Source organism: Brachycentrus maculatus, unplaced genomic scaffold (genome assembly GCF_059751285.1).
Source record: "Brachycentrus maculatus isolate JH-2025_06_01 unplaced genomic scaffold, ASM5975128v1 h1tg000326l, whole genome shotgun sequence".
NCBI lineage: Eukaryota > Metazoa > Arthropoda > Insecta > Trichoptera > Brachycentridae > Brachycentrus > Brachycentrus maculatus.
Genome location: NW_028281075.1, coordinates 2,343,268 through 2,362,979, shown reverse-complemented (window position 1 = coordinate 2,362,979; position 19,712 = coordinate 2,343,268). Strand labels below are relative to the sequence as shown.

Here is a 19,712-nt window from a genome sequence, read left to right as displayed (position 1 = left end):
TCATAAATACTGCTTATTCTGTGATGGTTAAGAAGAAAGCATGGAACAGGTGTGGTGATGCAATAAAACTCTTTCATTCGGAAATATTTGCCACTAGAGAGCGGTACTTGGCGATAGCTCCATTGTTCTTTGTAAAGACCGGTACTGTGCTAGTTCCTTGGTGCTCCTAGTGCTTACTTGCTTGTTTATTTTAAAATTATTCTATGCCGAGAGAGAATCGTGTGCTTCCGCCCGAGAGCCGTTCACTTCTCATACTGCCATACTGCTAACCACCACGTAAATACGAAAAGCGACTGTAACGGTCAACAGTCGGGACAACGCTTTCGGCATACATTTCAATATTTACAATCTTATTATTTACTTAGTAGCTATCCCGGAAATTAAATTTATTTCTTTATTGAGGGGGCAGTGTGCTATTCTAAATTACATTATGAATCTAAAAGATAGTATACTATACATCAACATTACAAACATATAGCATTATTTATTAATAAAAATTAAAAGATGATTCAATTTTATAGTAAATTTATTTTTGAACAGAATTAAATCCTGAAAATATTCATTAAATTTTTTATCACAGAAAAGAAATTACAAAAAATAATAATAATGAATATATTTGGTTCAGTGCCTTCTATATCAAATATGGTTAGGCAACATCACAAGGAATTTATATATCGTAGTCGTACAGGAGAAAGTGACCAACTAACAAAATATAAATAGTTCAGGATGGCCATTTAAGTCACTTTTGTTTGGCAAGAAAATAAACATCAATGCAGTTTGTCATTTTTAACAAGTCAATATATTATACTTCCATGTTTAAAATCGCTTTGGGATTTTTTCAGAGCAATATTCAGCTAGTTAGATATCAAATAGTCAATGATCACGTTTTTGTAAACAAATGCACTTGGTCACTTTCTCCTGTACGACTACGATATATATATATATATACATATAATTATAAGGCACACAAATATTTCAATTGAATAATATATTTAGGTAAGCCTATGTAGCTTGTGTTTGAAAATAGAAATTCAGTTGTGTCAGAATGAGGGTCGAACCTAATCAGACTAAAAGCAACACTACCGTAGTAACAAATAATCTGCAAAGTTGCCAAATCCATTTTATAACTGATTTGGCATGCGACAGAACAGTAAATAACATATATTTCTGGTTTAAACTTACCAGCTGTATTCAATTACATTATTTAATGGTGTATTAATAGAGATATCAAACTATATACATAAGGCGGTTTAAAAAATAATGCTCTTCGCCAAAGTAAACAATTTAATATTTGCTATACATATTTTTGTCGCAATACAAACATGGATTTGGTTAAATTTTAAATGAGCGTTAACATTTATTTTTTTAGATTAGAACTGATATTAGAAGTTTTTTAACTCAATCTTACAAGCATCGAGTGTTTTTTTTTATAAAAATTATAAAATTTATTGTTACCTGTTAAATGATCATGACATAAATTTATTTAAATAAAAATTTTAAAGGTAGTCAAGAAAACAGATTTAACATTCAAATTCTTATCAGTCTTTCAAATTCCAGAAATAACATTCAAAAATAATAATATACATATTATGAGGAAGGGAATTTAATTTCTGGGATGTAGATTTTGACACACTTCAACTGAAGAAATACACTGATTTAAGCACATTTTGAAGATCAAAATCACCTTTTTGCGGCAACTGTTGAAACAGTTCAATAAATTTTCTTTGCGACGCATCTGCTGTCTGTTTCTTGGCACCAATGTTTCTGAAATTTTTTGTTATTATTAATAATAGAATTTGAAATATATACCAGTATTTTTTTTTAAATACAGCACAATCAAAACCTAGGATAGTATTGGTAGCTTATTCTTTTCGTTTATGCGATGGTTGGATTACCAGTAGCAACACTTTTGGTAGCTTATTTATTGGCTTGGAAACTAAGTCGATGCAGATTTTTCAAGGAAAAGAAAATACCTCATTTCCATACATATTAAACCATATCCGCTCCTTAGGTGGAGCATATGGAGTCCACAAACTGTCTCCAGGCTTTTCTGTCGGCTGTCAGCAGCTCCCTTGCATCCTCCCAAGTCAGATCCACATCCCGAAGTTCTGACGAGAACTGCCGACGAATTGTCAGCAGTGGTCCTCCTAGGCGGTGCGAACCTGATGCCTTCCATACATAGGACAACTTTAATCTCGAATATAACGTCCATTATTATATATAACCTTTTGCCATTTTTTAGGTAGTATCATTATCCTTTTTTCATAAAACTCTTAATTTTGAAGAGCAAGAAACTTTTTTTAACTGAATTTTCACATCATTGTCATCATTGAATTCGTTCCCATTTAAGATATTTTAAAACAATTGGAATGAATAGTAAATTGAAGTCGGCACTTTAATGGATGAGGTAACGATGGAATAATATCCCATCCAAGCTCCACTATTTAGCAGATCAAAGCAACCTTGATACTGAATGTTTTATACCAAGTAATACAGTTTTAATAATAGTTTTAACCAAGTAATAAAAATTTTATATGTACATATATATATGCATAAAAACGCATGTAAAAACCTGTAAGTGAAATTCGCAATAACTTAGTTTCCAGCCCAATAAATAATTAAAAGATAAATAAAACATTTTTTTCTATTATATATTGAACATTATGAGAAAAAATTAAATGGATTTTTTATTATTAAAAAGTACTTACTCTGATATAAAACCATATTTTTTGACAAAATATTCAGATAAATTTTCCAATATTGGTTGGGAATGAAGAGCCACAAATTGTTCACGGCATACCTAAAATGAAAAGATATGCATATCATTAAAAGTAAACATTACAAAAATATATTTATGTACAAATACATAAATAATTATTTTCCATAACACATCTTTGGGTTTGTCTCACTACTTCTGTGTGCGGATGCTTAGAGGTGGTCATATTTGATGCAGTTATGTGACTATGTGATCGAATTTGATTATCTAATCCCGTCATTTTCCTTGCTGCTGTGATAGTGTAAACACGGCCACTACACTAACAGTGTGAATGAAAAAAAAAACCATCTGATTTCCTGAATGGAAGGGGGTCAGAGTCTATAAGCTATGGAAGCTAAAGTTCACGATATATTTTGAACACACTACAAAGTAGACACTACATTTGTGAATGGCTGGATCTTAATGGCAGCCCATTTACATTTGTTGAGTTACCGGATCCCAAATTTTTGTGAATCTCGTTCACTAACGCTAACCCGTTGTCTAGTTTTCTCAATCACTGTTTCATGGATACACTGATTAATTGTGGACCGGGAGCTAAATAAAGAAGGTCACTAGGAAAAATATTAAGTAAAATAGAGTTTCATGGCACTAAAATTACCTAGCAACTTTTTATTAGCTTCTCGCTTCACAATTTTTAGTGAATCCTTGAATCAGTGAGTCCTCAGTAATCCAACCTCCTCATCTGACGAAAGATTTTTCATCCCATTGATCCGGTCTTGTTGAATGAATCTACTGATGCGGATTTTATCCACCTCTAGTACTATGGAAATGCATCAAAAAGCAAGAAAATTATGTGTAGAAACATTTATGTCTTCATATACTTGTTCCTGCATTAGTGAATTGGAAAAAAATAAATGTGGACAATTTTTAATCTCCTTAGTAATCTAAATATATACATTTTATAAAGTATATATTATAAGTTAAGCTATGAGATTTATTTCGATAAACGACAGCGTAAAACACCTAAATATGTACAATATTGTGAAAGTGTAATATTCAATTCGATTCAATTTATTCAATAATTAATATATACATTACAAACAAACATTTAAGGCGTATACATTAAAAAAAAAAACAAATTAAAAATTACGCAAGAAGACTCTTGTTAAATGTGTAGAAGAATCTCGCTTCGGAAAACTCCTTCGGACACATGGAACAGATCAATATCCAATGTGATATTGTTCAACATAGCGGTAGCTCTTCCTACAGGCATAACCATCGGCAGGTTGGTCCTGTGTATAGGAATGTGAAACAATCTATGCCGACGCTGTCTTAGGTATAATAATTAATATGTATAATGATGGCAGCAGTAAGCCACAAACCTGGTTCATCAAGTTAACAGTAGAGGCGTGCGTCCAGAAACAGTCATGGACTGATACAAATGTAATATCTCTCACTTCACAGTTCAGCGAAGTCAGCATCATGTGAGTGGAATCCAGTGAGTGAATGAAATTTGGAGGAAATGCATTCTTCTGTTTTATAACACAAGGTTTCCTGGAAATAAACAATACAAGTATTCTAAAATATGGGTGTTGACTGATATCCTCCACTCCTGACCAGCTTCAAGTTGTTCACTTGAGCTGATGTGTATTGTATGCATTACGTGGCCTAATATGCAATGTGTAAAGTACCAAGCAAAAATTGAAACCTTGCGCAGTTTAGTTACAACAGGGGGCTGACCATTACAAATGCTATTGAGTGCTAAAATGGGTGAGCAAAATTGTACAAAAAGTTTTTTTTTTAGTAAAAGGGTTCCTTCTCCTACTCAAATCCACCGAGAGTAGTTAAGCACCTTTCGGGAGTCTGCAGTGTCATATGACAAAATAAAAAGGTAGAATTCAAGTAGGGCAGAACTTCATGTAAAGATGAACATAGAAAAGGTCCTCCTTTGACCACTGCAAACGGGAAAAATATCCAAAATATAGTGGCAGATAAAAGGAGGATAACCGTCAGATAGACTGAAGAAGTAGGTACATATGTATATTGTATCAATTGTCCAACACATAGTTTTGGAGATGACAAAAAATTGTGCGAGATTGGTTCCTCGAATGTCAACAATCGTACAAAAGAAAGTACATCTGGACACTCGCAAAAAAAAAAAGTCCAGCGCTAGATGTACATATATGAGATGAGACAATGTTGATAAGTGATTACGCGGAGAACTTAAAAATGCTGCAATTTTTTTTTAGTTTATAATAAAAATATGGAAAGAATTGGGAAAAAATCAGAGAGTTTACTATGTATATTCCTACCGTGGTTACTTGATGATTAAAGGATTAACAGTAGCTTATATGACAGAAGGTGTCTTATTGCATTGAATATTTTTATTTATTACATTTACTAAAGTTTAAAGTATTATAAACTTACTCATACTGGTCATAAGATGCATATTCTAGGATATTATCTTTATTGCTACAATATCCTTTAGATACTTTATGATACGGTTGCACTACTGGAAGCCCCAGGGGCGTAACCCACTCCACTTTTTCACCACAGAAACCTGATATCACCCTGAAATTAAATTATTCATTTCATGTTTAAAATATTGTAGCAGCAACAGAATACAATCACTCAAAAGACATTGTACTCAACATACTCTCAAAATTTCTTTGCATTTATAAACATCTATTTCATTCACAACACTCACTCCTGAAAAAAGTTAATGTTAGCGACATATTGCATCATTATGCATATGATAAGCTGGTGCCGGTGCAAATAAAATTGAAAAAAAGGCCTCACTCCGATCAGTTCCTGGGCCTAGTACTAAGAACAGGATCCAGAAACATTGGTTTCAATAAAACATTTAGTTTGGTAAAAATAGGTATACAAACCATAAGTCAAGCAGTAGGCGCAGTAGTTGCAGCTAGACTAAATTTTGTATACGATTTTGATATAATGGTGGGAATTTTAATGACTTTAGCTTAATCCTTTCAATAATAGTAGAAACTATTTTGCTAATAAATAACAGAAATTAAATCACCCTATTGAAAAACAGACTTGCGCTACCTCTCGCTGAATAGTTAAGTTTTAAATTGAAATCAATATTACACTTACTTAGCGCACTCCGTGAACCAGTCTTGGATTTCTTTAGTTGACGTAAACATCTCTCTAAGGCTTTCAAATGTTTTAGTAGTTAGATAGGTTGATGCACTCCATACTTGTTCTTTTGGGAAGTTATCTAGATCTGGAATGATAAATCAAAAAACACGTAACAAAAACGTTAGGGCAACCTAAGGTATCAGATATATTTTAATTTATGGAAATACATAATTACATACCTTTCAACTGTTTGGCAATCTGCAGTCTGGCTCCAAATCTCGTAACTCCATAAACGGTTGTCATGACAGTTTGTTTGATAACTTTTCTCTTGATGAATCCTTCCAGAGACTTGGCCACTACTATTCCTTCAGCGGCATCTCGCGCTCGGCTCGCTTCAACCTATTAAATTTTTATTTAAGATGAACTTCACAAACACAACTAATAAATCAACTGGCAATTCTAATTTATATTGACAGAAAAAAATAACTGACAAAAAGTTTATAAAAATAGGCTGAACAAGTATTGCAGGCAGTACTTGGTCATGCTGGAAAAGATATTTGAATACATTTCGGATGGGAGTTTTTTTTACGCCTGCGGACCGCTGGTGACGGGATTTCATAATTGTGTACATATGGTTTAGACCTTACCAAAGAGATTGGTACATAATATTCATATAAAAACATTACATAATACCTTCTTTTCTGACTTTGAAATTAGGCCAGCCAAGAAGGTAAAAATACACTTCCCGTCCTTAAGTATCAATCGACCGAATGGGTAGAAATGACTTTCCCGCCCTTAGTGTATTAATATTATCATTATATTCCACTACTTAGCTCTGCATAGTAGGTAACTGAAAGAGACTAACAACAGTCTGAATAGTGGGATAATTTGGAGAAGAGCGGAAGGTAATTACCAGAGCGACGACGGCGCTGTAGACGTCCTGCGGCTCGGGGGCAGGGGCGAGGTTGACACTGTGCGCCCCCGCCGTGTCGCCGCCCAGCGCCGCATAGTGCTGCAGCCCGTTGCACGACCCGTCCTGGTGCACGGGGAAGTGGCTTATGTACTCTGGAAACCAATCACACATTAAGATTTTCCGCCAAATTCACCAACATCCAAATTCAACAGAAATTATCATTTTTTATTTGTTTGCCAAACGATCAAGCATCAGATAAATCACTAAGTGCTGTTACCATCTAATTACTGTTTCCACAATTTTTTTGCTCGTTTTTGGTTTCCACTTTTTTAATACAAATAAAAATCATTATTATTTATGTAAAGTAATTTAATCATATTAAATATGAATGATTTACTATTAAAAAAATCAGATTCACTAAGAAGTACATGATTAATATTTTGAAATTATAGCTACATTATTTGTATGATGGTGAAAAAATATATATACTTATATTTTCCTGTCCATTAAAAATTTATACCCCTATATTCATAGCCTACTTAAATTTTAAAATAGAGGTTTCATCGCATTACTGAAAAAATAAAAGAATCCTCATATTATTATGATATGATACCTTCTGGATTGGGTGAGCGAGATGCGCGGGCTATCTCCATGCAGCAGGCGAGGGTCTGCCAGGGCTTCTCTGACTGCGCCCACCAGCGCTGCCCCTCCAGGGGCCTGTCTGCCGAATCCAAGATATTTTCCATTTCTTTGTTTGCTTGTTTCAGCCTAAGGTGACAAAATTCAACCCTCATTTTAGAAAAATAAAGAATTTTTTTTTTTTATGTTTCTACTTACAAGTTCTACTCGAGTGTAGATCTCAGTTCAAAATAACTACGAATTTTAATATTACCACCTATCCATTGATTTTTAATCACTAATTAATGCTTTAATTTATCTTCACTTTCAATGGTCTCTAGCTCTCTGAATAGCTGAGAAATATCCAAATCAAACGATTACTTATAAAGGGTCCGCCAAATAACTTTTTTTTTTTGAAAATGCTATAAAAAAAAAACTAACTAGCTTCGGCTGTGTGGCACGTAGCGCCGTCCTGTTGAAACCAAATGTTGCCAATATCCTCCTCTTCAATTTTTGTGAACAAAAATCCGTTCAACATGGCCCGATAACGATCGCCATTGACTGTAACGGCCACTCCTTGCTCATTTTCAAAGAAAAATGGCCCAATTATGCCTCTGGACCAAAATCCGCACCAAACAGTGACTCGTTTTGGGTGTACCGGCTTTTCAATGTATGCGTGCGGGTTTTCTGTGCCCCAAATACGACAATTTTGCTTGTTTACATACCCGCCAAGATCAAAATGAGCTTCATCCGAAAAGATGATTTTTTTGGCAAAATCGGCATCTTCTGTAAGTCGATCGCAGGCCCACTCAGCGAAGCGAAAACGCATTGGATGGTCAGTTGGCTTCAACTCCTGAACCAATTGGACTTTGTATGGCGTCATACCAAGGTCTTTATGCAAAATTCGTCTCAATGATGTCTCCGAAATGTTCAATTGTTGAGAACGACGGTGAATTGATGTTGATGGCGCTTCACGCACACTTTCTGCCACAACATCGATATTCTCGGGTGTACGCACTGTTTTTGGCTTTTCACGCTTTGGTTTATCGATGAGGATGCCAGTTTCTTTCACTTTTTTCACAAGATAACGAACATACGGAGCTGACGGTGCTTCTCTTCTTCCAAAAACCGTACGCAATTTTCGCACACATTCTGCAACATTACCATGATTTTCAAAGTAATGTCGCAATATTTCCCAGCGTTGTTCAAGCGTATACACAACCATATTCGCTCAGCGGAAGGATAAAACTAATTATCTGTCAAATCAGACATGAGCTAAGTGTTACCATTCACGAAATAAGCACTAGTTGAAAAAAAAAACTTTAGATGGCGGACCCTATAGATTAATTTTGTGCCTTGTCAAAATGATGACTATATATATATACAAACTGATATTTACGAAAGAAACACATATTTATTATTATTTATTGGGTATAATTTTCTTAGGTAAACCCTTGTTGTTAAAAAAAAAATACTTTTATTGTTAATTCTGGTTTGACCCTCAAAAAAATAATGTATTGTTTTTTTATCATACTTAAATAGTAGAAACCATACGGCGAAGAACCTTAGAAAGACTCGTACGATTTTTAAAAGTATCGCTTAGAGAATGTATCAATTGATCAAGTGAAGATTACCTTTCATCCACGCTGTCTCTCTTCATTGTGCCCGTGAGGTTAATGCAGTGCAGCTTGAGCCAGTCCAGTCCGCGGGGGCCGAGCGCCTGTCCGCGAGCAAACAGCAGCACCGCCCGCGACCCGTCCGCCCCCAAGTGCGACAGGTGCGGGTTCACGGGGTACACGCGACCGCGGAAGTCCATGTTGTGGGGCAACCAGAATATGTCGTCCCTGGAAACATGTACAGGTTAAACCAAGGGTGACCAACCCGCGGCCCACGGTCTATATTTATACAGAATATATTTTTTTTAAATACCGGGTACTTTAATTTGTAGAACTGCATTTTAATTTATGTATTAATTGTTAAATCAAACACAGATTTTTTGAATCTATTAAGATTTTTTTTTATAATTGAAGTGTATTTTATTGTTAAAAAACACATAAAAATTTAAATTGTGACAATTGTTTCGCGTAGTTATGGCATTTTCAAACGAATGTGAAGATTAAATACCTTCAGAATATATTTATATCATATTTAAGTTATTAAAAACAATCAAGTTTCTGTAATTACATGAAATGCACATATTCTGGTGAAAAGAAACTCAAATCTCGCACCAAGTGGCCATTGATAAATTAGCCTTATTTCAAATAAAATTGGTAATATTGTTTGATTTGTGTGTCCTAATTAAAAATTTTGATTGTTTAAATTGATAAAATCGTTTATTACTATACAGATATATTATTTGTTGGTTCAATGTGTTTTTTCTTCTCACATCTAGTTGTAGTAATGTTTTTTTTTTACAATTACCCTGCTTGTACTTTCTGATTACCTCTGCATTCAAATTATTAATAATACTTAAAAAAATCAATAAGAATGAAATTAATTGTATTTTTTTAAAATTATTACTGTATATAGGCGGCCCTTAGGAAAATATTAGGTCATCGATGCGGCCCAGGGTGCAATTTGGGTTGGCCAGGCCTGGTTTAAACGGTTCCTTTTCGCTTACATACTACGATTTCTCATCTATTTCCGTGACTCACATCGCAATGTTATTTACTCCTACATCCGAGAATCTGGACTAATCATCTTGGCTTCTCTATAGAAGGGGATCAGGGGTGCAGATGATAGCAAGAATTCACCTGTAGTGATTGGCCAGGGACAGCTTGTAGAGGGAGTCGCACCAGAGGGAGTGCATCTCCTGGCGCTGGCGAGTGAGCAGCGCTCGCGTGCGGTGGGCGAGGGCGCGCTCGCGCCGGGATAGGGATGCATTCAGCGGCGGGGGGCGCGGCGCCGCGCTCGCTGCCTGTGCCACCTTCAGGTCGCGGGACCCCCCGGACCTGGAGGACAAGAGTATATAATTATATAATTCCACATAGTAATTACTCACTTTAATGCTACTGTATTTCAGATAGGTAAATAGAAATGTATAATTTGAAAATACAGAAACAATCGACTAACCTGAAGACTTGAATAAGAACATCTAACACGGGTCGATTGATACACCACGGCACAGTCCCCAGCTGGTTCAGGCAGTCCAGTGCAGGAAGAAGAGCAGAAGGCGGAGCTTCCTCCAACCTCTCCTTCTGTTGACTACTCCCCACTACTGCCCTATATTATAAATAGTAATTGAATAAAACCTATTCATCATCAATACGTAAATCCTATTAACAGTAGATCTAATTCATCAAATATATTCCATTTCTATATTCAAAAATTTTGAGCGTAGGACTGATCACCTTGCATTAAATGTAATTAGCGATCAAGTTAACATTGCCTCGATCCAATGTGATGCCCTATTCACCATCTGGGTCCACAGGGGTAAAAAAAAACAGAAACACCGAAACAATCATAAATTATGGACTAAAAGTATATTTTTTCATGACAGGTATAAAATGACTTCACATTTCAGACATATTACTTTGTGAACTAATTAGTCACTCTTCTCGCTAATTGAAGATTTGATATTGATGAATTCACAAGATATCACTATAAAGATTTTCAACCAAAATGGTACAAACAGTTCTGATAGGACTCCACAGCATGTTTACATGCCCACGGTATATGGACCTGGTCCGGCTTTGCATCTCTTATGCATTTTTTTTATTATTAAGTTAAAATGCAAGCTCACATTTTTTTCATTCGTGTATCTATTACAACAGTATGTGGAGCAGAGGACAAATGATTTTCGCCCATTTGAATGAGTAACTACAAAAGGAATACAAAACACTGAAGGGATACAAAAGGGTAGTTTTAGAGATGCTGGCTCGGCTCACACGGCGCTGAATGGTCGCCCAACATCAATTCGCATTTAACAGTTAGTAACTGTCAGTTACACTTGCTCCGTGCATGCGTGAATAACTATTATCAATAAGGAAATTATTAGCGATATTTAAGGATATTCAACCCACTAGAACATCAGAAGAAATTCAAAAGCCGTCTGTCGTCCAAGAATTCTTGATGAGTTTAGTTGGTGATTTTCGGGGTTTTTCTAATAAAAAATTATAAAATAAAGATAATAAGGCCATCACTATGTACATTTCAAAAATAAAACTAATTTTTACTACAAATCGAGTTTATATTTTTTTAAATGAAAAAATTATGTTTTCTTGAAATACTGTAAATCTGTTGTGGACCTGGTGGAAAGTTTTTTTTTGGGAGACCGGAAAGGGTTAAATGCCAAACACAATTAGTGAGCCTTGTTTGAGAGGGGTGCGGAACAAAGCGTTCACCTCATGAGTTGAGTCTCGGTGAGCAGGTAGCCGCCGTGGGAGTGGTCGGACCAGGGCAGGGGCGGGCACAGCGAGGGTACAAGGGCGGCAGGCAGGCGAAGGTGTTGCGGACAGGACTCCCGCACCAGGCGCACCAGCAGCGGGTGCGGCTTCAGCTCCGAGTGGATACGGTAACCCTGCCCGCGGTACACGTTGTACAAGGCAGGCATGTATTTCCTGAACATTTTCAATTAACACTTTGTCACAAAAATTATATATATATATATATATATATATATATATATATATATATATATATATATATATATATATATATATATATATGTATATATATATATATATATATATATATATATATATATATATATATATATATATATAAATATATATATATATTGACAGTTATTATTATATATTAACATTATATCCAAAAAACAAACTAAAAAATTTAATTTTTAACTAACGTTTTATTTAGTAAATAGCACCTACTCTTAAAATCTACTATGACACGTGTTTCGATGCATTCCGCATCATTTTCAAAGAAACACATGTCACAGTAGATTTTAAGAAATAGTGGTATTTACTAAGTAAAACATTAATTAAAAATGGATAGATTTTACCAGTAAGTGACTGTCGAATCAATTAATGAAATTAAAAAATGTAAATTGAATACTGCAACTCTATAAATAATTCCCATTTATCAAACCACTTAAAATATGTGATATTGATAAAATACTTACGGCTTTTTAGAATTCCTCTTGAAAACATTTATGTCTACCTTAATATCATTCATTAATATGTTGTATAAAAACTTGCCAACATTTACACATATGGTACTTGGCCAGCAATGCTCTATGATGTCCTAAAAAAAATATATATATTATTATTAATACATTATTTTCAAAGAAAAATGATATACCAAATGTGTTAGACATCATTAGATATCCATAATATTCCACTCATTACCTGTAACAAGTAATATGTAATGCAACTGAGAAGTAATTTAAAATCCATACAATGAAAACATAAACTTACTATTGATGCTCCATCCCTATTTTGTTGAAGCAGTTGTTGCCATTTTCTTCTAGAATTATATTTTTCTTCATCATTTTCACTCCTATTTATGTACCAGTCACAATACTTGGAATATGTGTCTTCCACTTTTTCCATGACACCATTTTTTTGCTTAATGTGTATTTGATACCTGTAAGAAAGCAATATTATGAAAATCAATTGTGTATAAGTAGTAGTGTTTATGTACATATCCGCTGTTTAAATACCAAGAAAAATTATAAAGTAAAAAATTACATATCCTAATGAACACTGAAAAGTAAAAAAATATACATATTTAGGTATAAAATAAGTCATTAAAATTTTTAGATGGATTTTTTTGTACAAATAGTCCTGGTATCAAGTGGTAAAATGGCTCGCAGTACCATGCGGCCTGGTATTGGGTGGTAAAATGACTTCATAAGATGGCTTCAAAAATCCAATCAAGCGCAAAAAACTCAGCGTCAATTAAACAATGTGAATTATATTATTAATTGCTAACATAAGGCTTTATAATTACCTTAAAAAAACATTATGACCTAATTCTCTCTGAAGCGACCGAACAGTAGGACTGTAAGTTTCACTTCCGTCTGATAACTTCCTTATTTCCAGCATAAGCAAGTCGACAAATTCCTCCACCTAAAATATCCACAAACAACGAGTTAGGAGTAAAAGTCTACAATAAATATATATTTAGATCTTTTGTTAACATTCGTGAGAGGTACCGGAATGGAAGATAGATACGGGCAAATATTCAAGGCACTGTGTGAAGCTGCAGACTGAGATTTCAATATATTAAAATTTCTATTGAAGGTTTTTCTAATAATCTCCTTCCAGTCGTCTTCCCATTTTTGTAGCTTATCTCTCTGAAATAAAATTAACAAATAAAATAACTAAATATTTTTTTAAACCTAAAAATCAATCTGGCACATAAACACATAAACAGATAAAAATGTACAATGTGAAAGATAGATCAATAACATTTTATTTTGTTAAAATAGTATTAAATATATAATTTAAGGATCAAGAAAACTATAAATAACTCAGAAAAAGTGCAAAGGAAAAAAATACTAGCTCTTATTAAAAGTACCTAAATATTAAGGTTACCCATAAATAATGTATTTCTTTTTAACGTTTACTTAACTTTCTTTATACAAAATAATTCCCCATATTATCTTTGACCTTCTGCCACCTTTCTTTCAAATCATTGATGCCCTTTTTGTAAAATGCAGTGAGTTTTGACTGAAAATAGTCTAAAGGGCCGTATTCACCTCTTCTATGTAATTGAAATTTTAATTTATAAGAAAAGGTTGCATTGAACAAAATAAGACAAAATCAAATGGTGCGATATCTGGCGAGTAAGGAGGACGCAACAGGGTGACCCAACCAAGATCCTGGAGTTTTTTACATGTCAGTTTCGGTACATGAGGTTGCACATTATCATGCTGAATTGCTGTTTCTTTCAATCTATCCAACTGTTAAAAGTATAAAACTGCCGACACCTTGAGACAATTTTTCTAAGTAAATTATTCCTTTAGAATACCACCATACACACAATAACACTTTTTTACAATACAGTGACCATCAAAGAGTTGAAACAAAATTTTAATCGCATTTTGACCATTGTATTTTTCATTAAATTTGAATGGAAAATCTATTTCTCATCACCAGTCACTAAGAAATGGGCTATGTTGTTCTTTTTCTTCCAATTATCTGCTGATGCTGAGCCGGTGAGAAAGATGGCCGATACGACATTATTTATGAGTACCTCTAGTAACAACAAACAAAAAATGCATAAAAACTAATGGCCAAATTAATAAAATACACTTTTTTATTCTACTTACACAATACAAAATAGTTTCAGATGGTTTTCCATTGTTTGCAATATTCTCAATCTGTACTGTTCCAGATATTTCATTTTCAATTTGTTTCTTGGCCTTCTCTATTAGTTGTTTTGAACTGATCAAACCCTGCGCAGGCGATGTGTACTTCTGGCCAGATTCATTTTGCACACTGGGATTTAAATGATTTACTAAAGGACCATCGTAATTCATTATAGGCATGGTGTACGACGGTTCAAAATTCGGTTGAATCAACTTTATTGCTTGAAGGACATGCTTTTTTTGATCTTTTGTGAATTTACATTCGTCAATCAAATCATTAAGTTTCATTCCCTAAAATTTCAATAACAAAATACTCAGTATAAGTATTATTCATGTTTTATCTATATTTAAACAAAATTGCATCTATTTGATGGATTTATATGCTGAAATATTTAAAATCCCTTTACCTTTGAAGACATTTCATCCTTTATATTAATTAAACAAGAATATTTGTTATTCATATTTGAAAGATACACACATTCAAATACAGCAGCATACGATTGGATATTCATCTTTATAGCATCTTTTTTCATTATTTCCAAAACAGTTGAAACATTTTTAAAATCACCCTGTAAAGAAAAATTATTTATTTTAAAAACAGTATGAAAAACCAGAAATCATCAATTTCGACTTTCATTGAGTTTTTATTTAACTAAAAACAATGTAAGGAAATGTATAAATATACTTGACTTTTGTTCCCTATCGAAACTTACCTCTTTTGCAAAACCATGTAGAACTATGTTATATAATTGCACATCAATCAACGTGGGATGAGTATTCATCCTGGTTGCCCGGTTCCTATAAAAATTCAATATTGGAATTACCTGAAATCAGAAAAACAACAAACCAGTCAGGGTTTTTTTTAAAGGAATAATCCGCAATGCCTCTATTTTAGAGGCTTATCTACAGGTAGGATAGTAAAGAAAGGAAAGGTAGATATGAAAAATACATCACAAACACCCAGACCAATTTAAAATAAATATTTCAATTTGGAATTAAAGGAGATCGAACCCGCAACGCCAGTTTCGCAGCCGAGCGTGTACCCAACTGCGTCACGGCGTATGTGTTTAATTATATATAAATGTATAATGTGATTCTATTCTCTAAATCAGTAGGCATACTTAATTTAAAACAGTTTTTTTTAATACTTGTGTACTTTAGAACAAAAATTAGGTTTTCCTTTTAAAGAACATTAAAATCAACAACAATATTTGACAATATTTTTAATACGTTCAAACTTGTGCCTGTTTGTTTGTGTGCGAAGATAAAACACTATAAGTCCTAGTTTTATTGCACATTTACAAAATTAATTTTAAAATCCATCTTCCATTAAAATTTGAGTTCGACGTTCAGACAAATTTGTGGAGTCTGTCACAATTTAGTTGAGAACTCTATTGCAATAACATTATTTAAGTATTATGAGTAACATACCTTATTTAAAGACCCAACTGCTACACATGTTTGAAGGTGAGCCATAAGTAACTGATTAAGTGAATATGATTTGGCTTTGCTTTTTATTTCTTCCATTTTGAGTTTTGCTTTTTGGTCAGTCAAAACCTTCTTATACTTAGCCTTCGATTTTTTTGACTCTGTTTTTTCAAGAAAGGATTTGCTGAAAATGTGTGAATAACATTATTTTGCATTGTGTTTATTTAACTTTTTGACAGTTTGCACAGTAATAACACCAAAATATTTTAATCGCAAGAGGATAGAAACAGAATGACATACTATGTACGTAAAAAAATTTGGACAGTGTGCTAAGAGATTACACATATTATTAGTGTTAGTATTATCACTAGCTACTTAAGAGTCTTTCATAAACATAAACGAGGGTTCATCGATATGTTCCATCCCTGCTGTATTTCAGAGTAGATGAGGAAAAGTTTTTGTACGTTAAGTTTTAAACGGGTTTAATGAATTTATACCTAGAATTAAAAACAATTGAGTAGTGTTGTTGTCAACGATATGAAAAATAACTCCTACAATAGGAGATAATCCAGATTTTTGACCAAGTATTTGGACATACTCAAAATGTTGTAAATATAAACATGCTTGTAGTGCTTTTTGAAACACTGGATTTTTTAGATGTAAAGTTAGTAAGTTAAGAAGTTAATTCTTCTAAGGTAGAATGTCTGCCTCCGTAGTGTAATGGTCAGCACGCTCGGCTACCGTTCTGGAGGTCCCGGGTTCGATTCCCAAGGGGTCAAATAAATATTAGTGATTTTTGCACTGTTATATTTATTCAATATTACCCTGGACTGGTACCTGAAGCGGAGGGCTGATTACCTTTCCTTCATGTGTAAACGATCAAGATAACACTGCGTTTATATGACGCAGTGCCCTATGCACCATTGGGGTGCGGATAAGGGTTTTATTATTAATTTATTATTATTATAAGGTAGAATTAAAACCAGAAAACGTTTTCCATCCGTTTTGTATTAGATGAATAATATACTTAAAATAGACTTTGAAAAGTAGTACTAACTTACCCTTTAAGATTTTTTATCTTGGAGTGTAAGGCATTGGATTCCTGGACAAAAGCTTCTTGCGTGAATTCCGAAATACAAGGAATATGAATTCCTCGAGCCCTACAATTATTCAAAATAATTTACAAAATAAGTCATATTTCTTATAAAAAATGTAAACAAAATTATATATGTATGCTTTATCTTAAATGTTTATCAACTTTCCTTAATTATATTGCTTCAAGAAAATATTTTCTTTTATATTTTAAAAAATACTCCTATGATTGGTGAAAATAAGGATAGTCGAGAGTCAAGTGCATTATTATACAAAATGAGTTTGTTTATATTTTTTAAACGTAATAGTTTTTTGATACATCTAAACTTAAAAGAGATACTCTTAAACTTACTCTAGGTCTTCAATATTCCTTAAATTATCTATATCCAGAGGTTCATAATTTGATTGTTTAAATTCTAACAGATATTCGCGAAAAATCTCATGAGCTCCCTTGCTCTTCTGAATAAATTCTTCATTCGTATCTTGTGTTATTTGTTTCTCATCCGGAACAATATTCTGTATAACACCTTCGTTAATGGCACAAATAAGATCATTCATTTTCTGATCTCGAACAGTTTCCCGTCTGAATTTATCGTAACTATCTTGTATCATTTTGATAATATATTTATCTTGAAACGGTTGTAGGTTATAAACCTCTTCAGACATAAATATCAAAGCCCTGTCATTTTCGTCTTGTTCCAAATCATTACTACTGGTTGTTTTATACTTCTTAAGCACAGAATCTTCAATTTCCCGCATCAGTTCCGCATCAAATTTCTTGTCATCTACTATTTTGGAAGCAAGGAGTTTTTTAGTGGATTTTTTAAGTTTATGCAACTGGCCAAGTGACACATCATTACTCGATGTCAATTGAGAAAGATGCTTGGCTTTAAACTTTGTGACTGATGCTTTCGTTTCTGTCATGATCTTATCATTGACTGAAAAAAATATATAAAAAAGTCATGTTAGGAAAAATATATGTATATGGCCTAATAGCCCTAAAAAATAATTCCAGATTAAAGGACATCACATTTAAATTGGTTTACACAAACAAAAACTGAGTAACTGTAAATAATGTAAAAAATATATAAATCCATTGAAAATTTTAATAATCTGAAATATGTGATATTTAAAAAAATTTAATACTTATAAAATAATAATAATAAAAATCAAAACATCAAAAAGGGATGAAAATATCAAATAGGATTCTAATCCGCGGGGAAATCCAATATTAGTAACTCTGCAGTGTCTGTTAAATGGGAATCTCGTATTCTTATTTTCTAGCACAAAAATTAACAAATTAAAACCTTTGCGTATATGAAAACTAGTTTTTAAAAAATGTTAGGAAGTAGGGTGGTCAATATTAACACACATAAAAATATTCTATATTTTAGTTTTCAAGGGGTCTAACAGATACCGCAAAGCAGTCAAGGGTTAAATTGTTACCTTCTTGATAAGTACTCTAGCCGCATTATAAAGTAGTATCATATGATCGGTCCAGAGCAACAGATGTACTTACATTCAAACAATATTTAGCAATTATGATTTTTTTATCAGTCAATCATGATGACTAACATATGATGTGCAAGATTCAACAAAAAATCTACTTGTTTTATTTTAGGATGAAATATTTAATTTAATCAGAGATCAGGAATGTATAAACATTGTAAAGGAAAGAAACAACAAAAATTACAACATACCTTCAAGGAGTTCAACATATTTACGAAGGCTTTTTGCAGTTTTCTTTTTTCTAGTTGATCTGAGAATTAACGCTTCTCGTGTACTTAAAAATCTTTTATTAATTATTAAATGAGAATCTGCAAAAGAAAATGGTTATGCAACTTTTCATTTATTAAAAGAAAAACTTTAGCCAAAAAAGAGAATCATCCATGTTTTTTTTATCAATTGTTATTAAAAAAAATATAATAAAAATCATACCATATTTCAAATGATTTTTCGCATTATGACAATATGAGCACGAGGTAAAATATAATTTTGTATCAATTGTAATTGCATTTGAATTAGACAAAAGTGGCTGAAAACAGCTATGATAAAAACTTTTGAGGTTCATAAAGCGATGCATTTTTGAGTCAGGGTGGGCTGTAACATCACCAAATAAAATATTTGTGCCGGAAAACAGTGTTATTATTTTGCAAAAGGGAAAATTCCGGGCGAAGACGAAAAATCACATGCGAATTGACCATAGAAACGATTTTGACAGAACATTTAAATCATGGACAAATCGAATCATAAACTATGGTTTATTTGGTAATAGGTACCTACGTATTTTTCTATTTGATGGCCATAAGTTATTTTTGAAAATATTTTCTGTTTCCACGCAGAGGGGTATTCAAATATCCACGCACGTTTGTGCAACTTCAACTAATGTTAATGATAGTGTTTAATATAAGGGTCTCTATGATAGTTTTTTTTTATTTATTCAGTATAAAAATTTAACTCATTATTTTTAATACATAAATACCGGATCCCGAGAATATATCAAGAACATGGTTCTATGAATATCCGTAAGTCGGTATTCTTAAATTTTTAAGCAAACTCGTGAATTAATT

General features: G+C 33.1%; 1 protein-coding gene across 1 annotated transcript; it reads right to left on the bottom strand.

The window, feature by feature from the left end:
* Positions 1-514: 514 nt before the first annotated feature.
* Positions 515-19,340, bottom strand: PolrMT (mitochondrial RNA polymerase). The gene is made up of 24 exons (XM_088268649.1): positions 19,081-19,340; positions 18,843-18,959; positions 17,495-18,080; positions 17,112-17,210; positions 16,054-16,234; positions 15,336-15,446; positions 15,030-15,191; positions 14,584-14,913; positions 13,465-13,605; positions 13,260-13,378; positions 12,725-12,893; positions 12,430-12,551; positions 11,690-11,905; positions 10,419-10,568; positions 10,100-10,297; positions 8,981-9,190; positions 7,342-7,496; positions 6,729-6,880; positions 6,055-6,214; positions 5,831-5,960; positions 5,144-5,287; positions 4,099-4,270; positions 2,709-2,800; positions 515-1,764 (listed from the first exon to the last, which is right to left on the bottom strand). The coding sequence occupies exons 1-24, from the start codon at positions 19,223-19,225 to the stop codon at positions 1,635-1,637; spliced, it is 4,191 nt and encodes a 1,396-aa protein (XP_088124775.1). The 5' UTR covers positions 19,226-19,340; the 3' UTR covers positions 515-1,634.
* Positions 19,341-19,712: the final 372 nt, after the last annotated feature.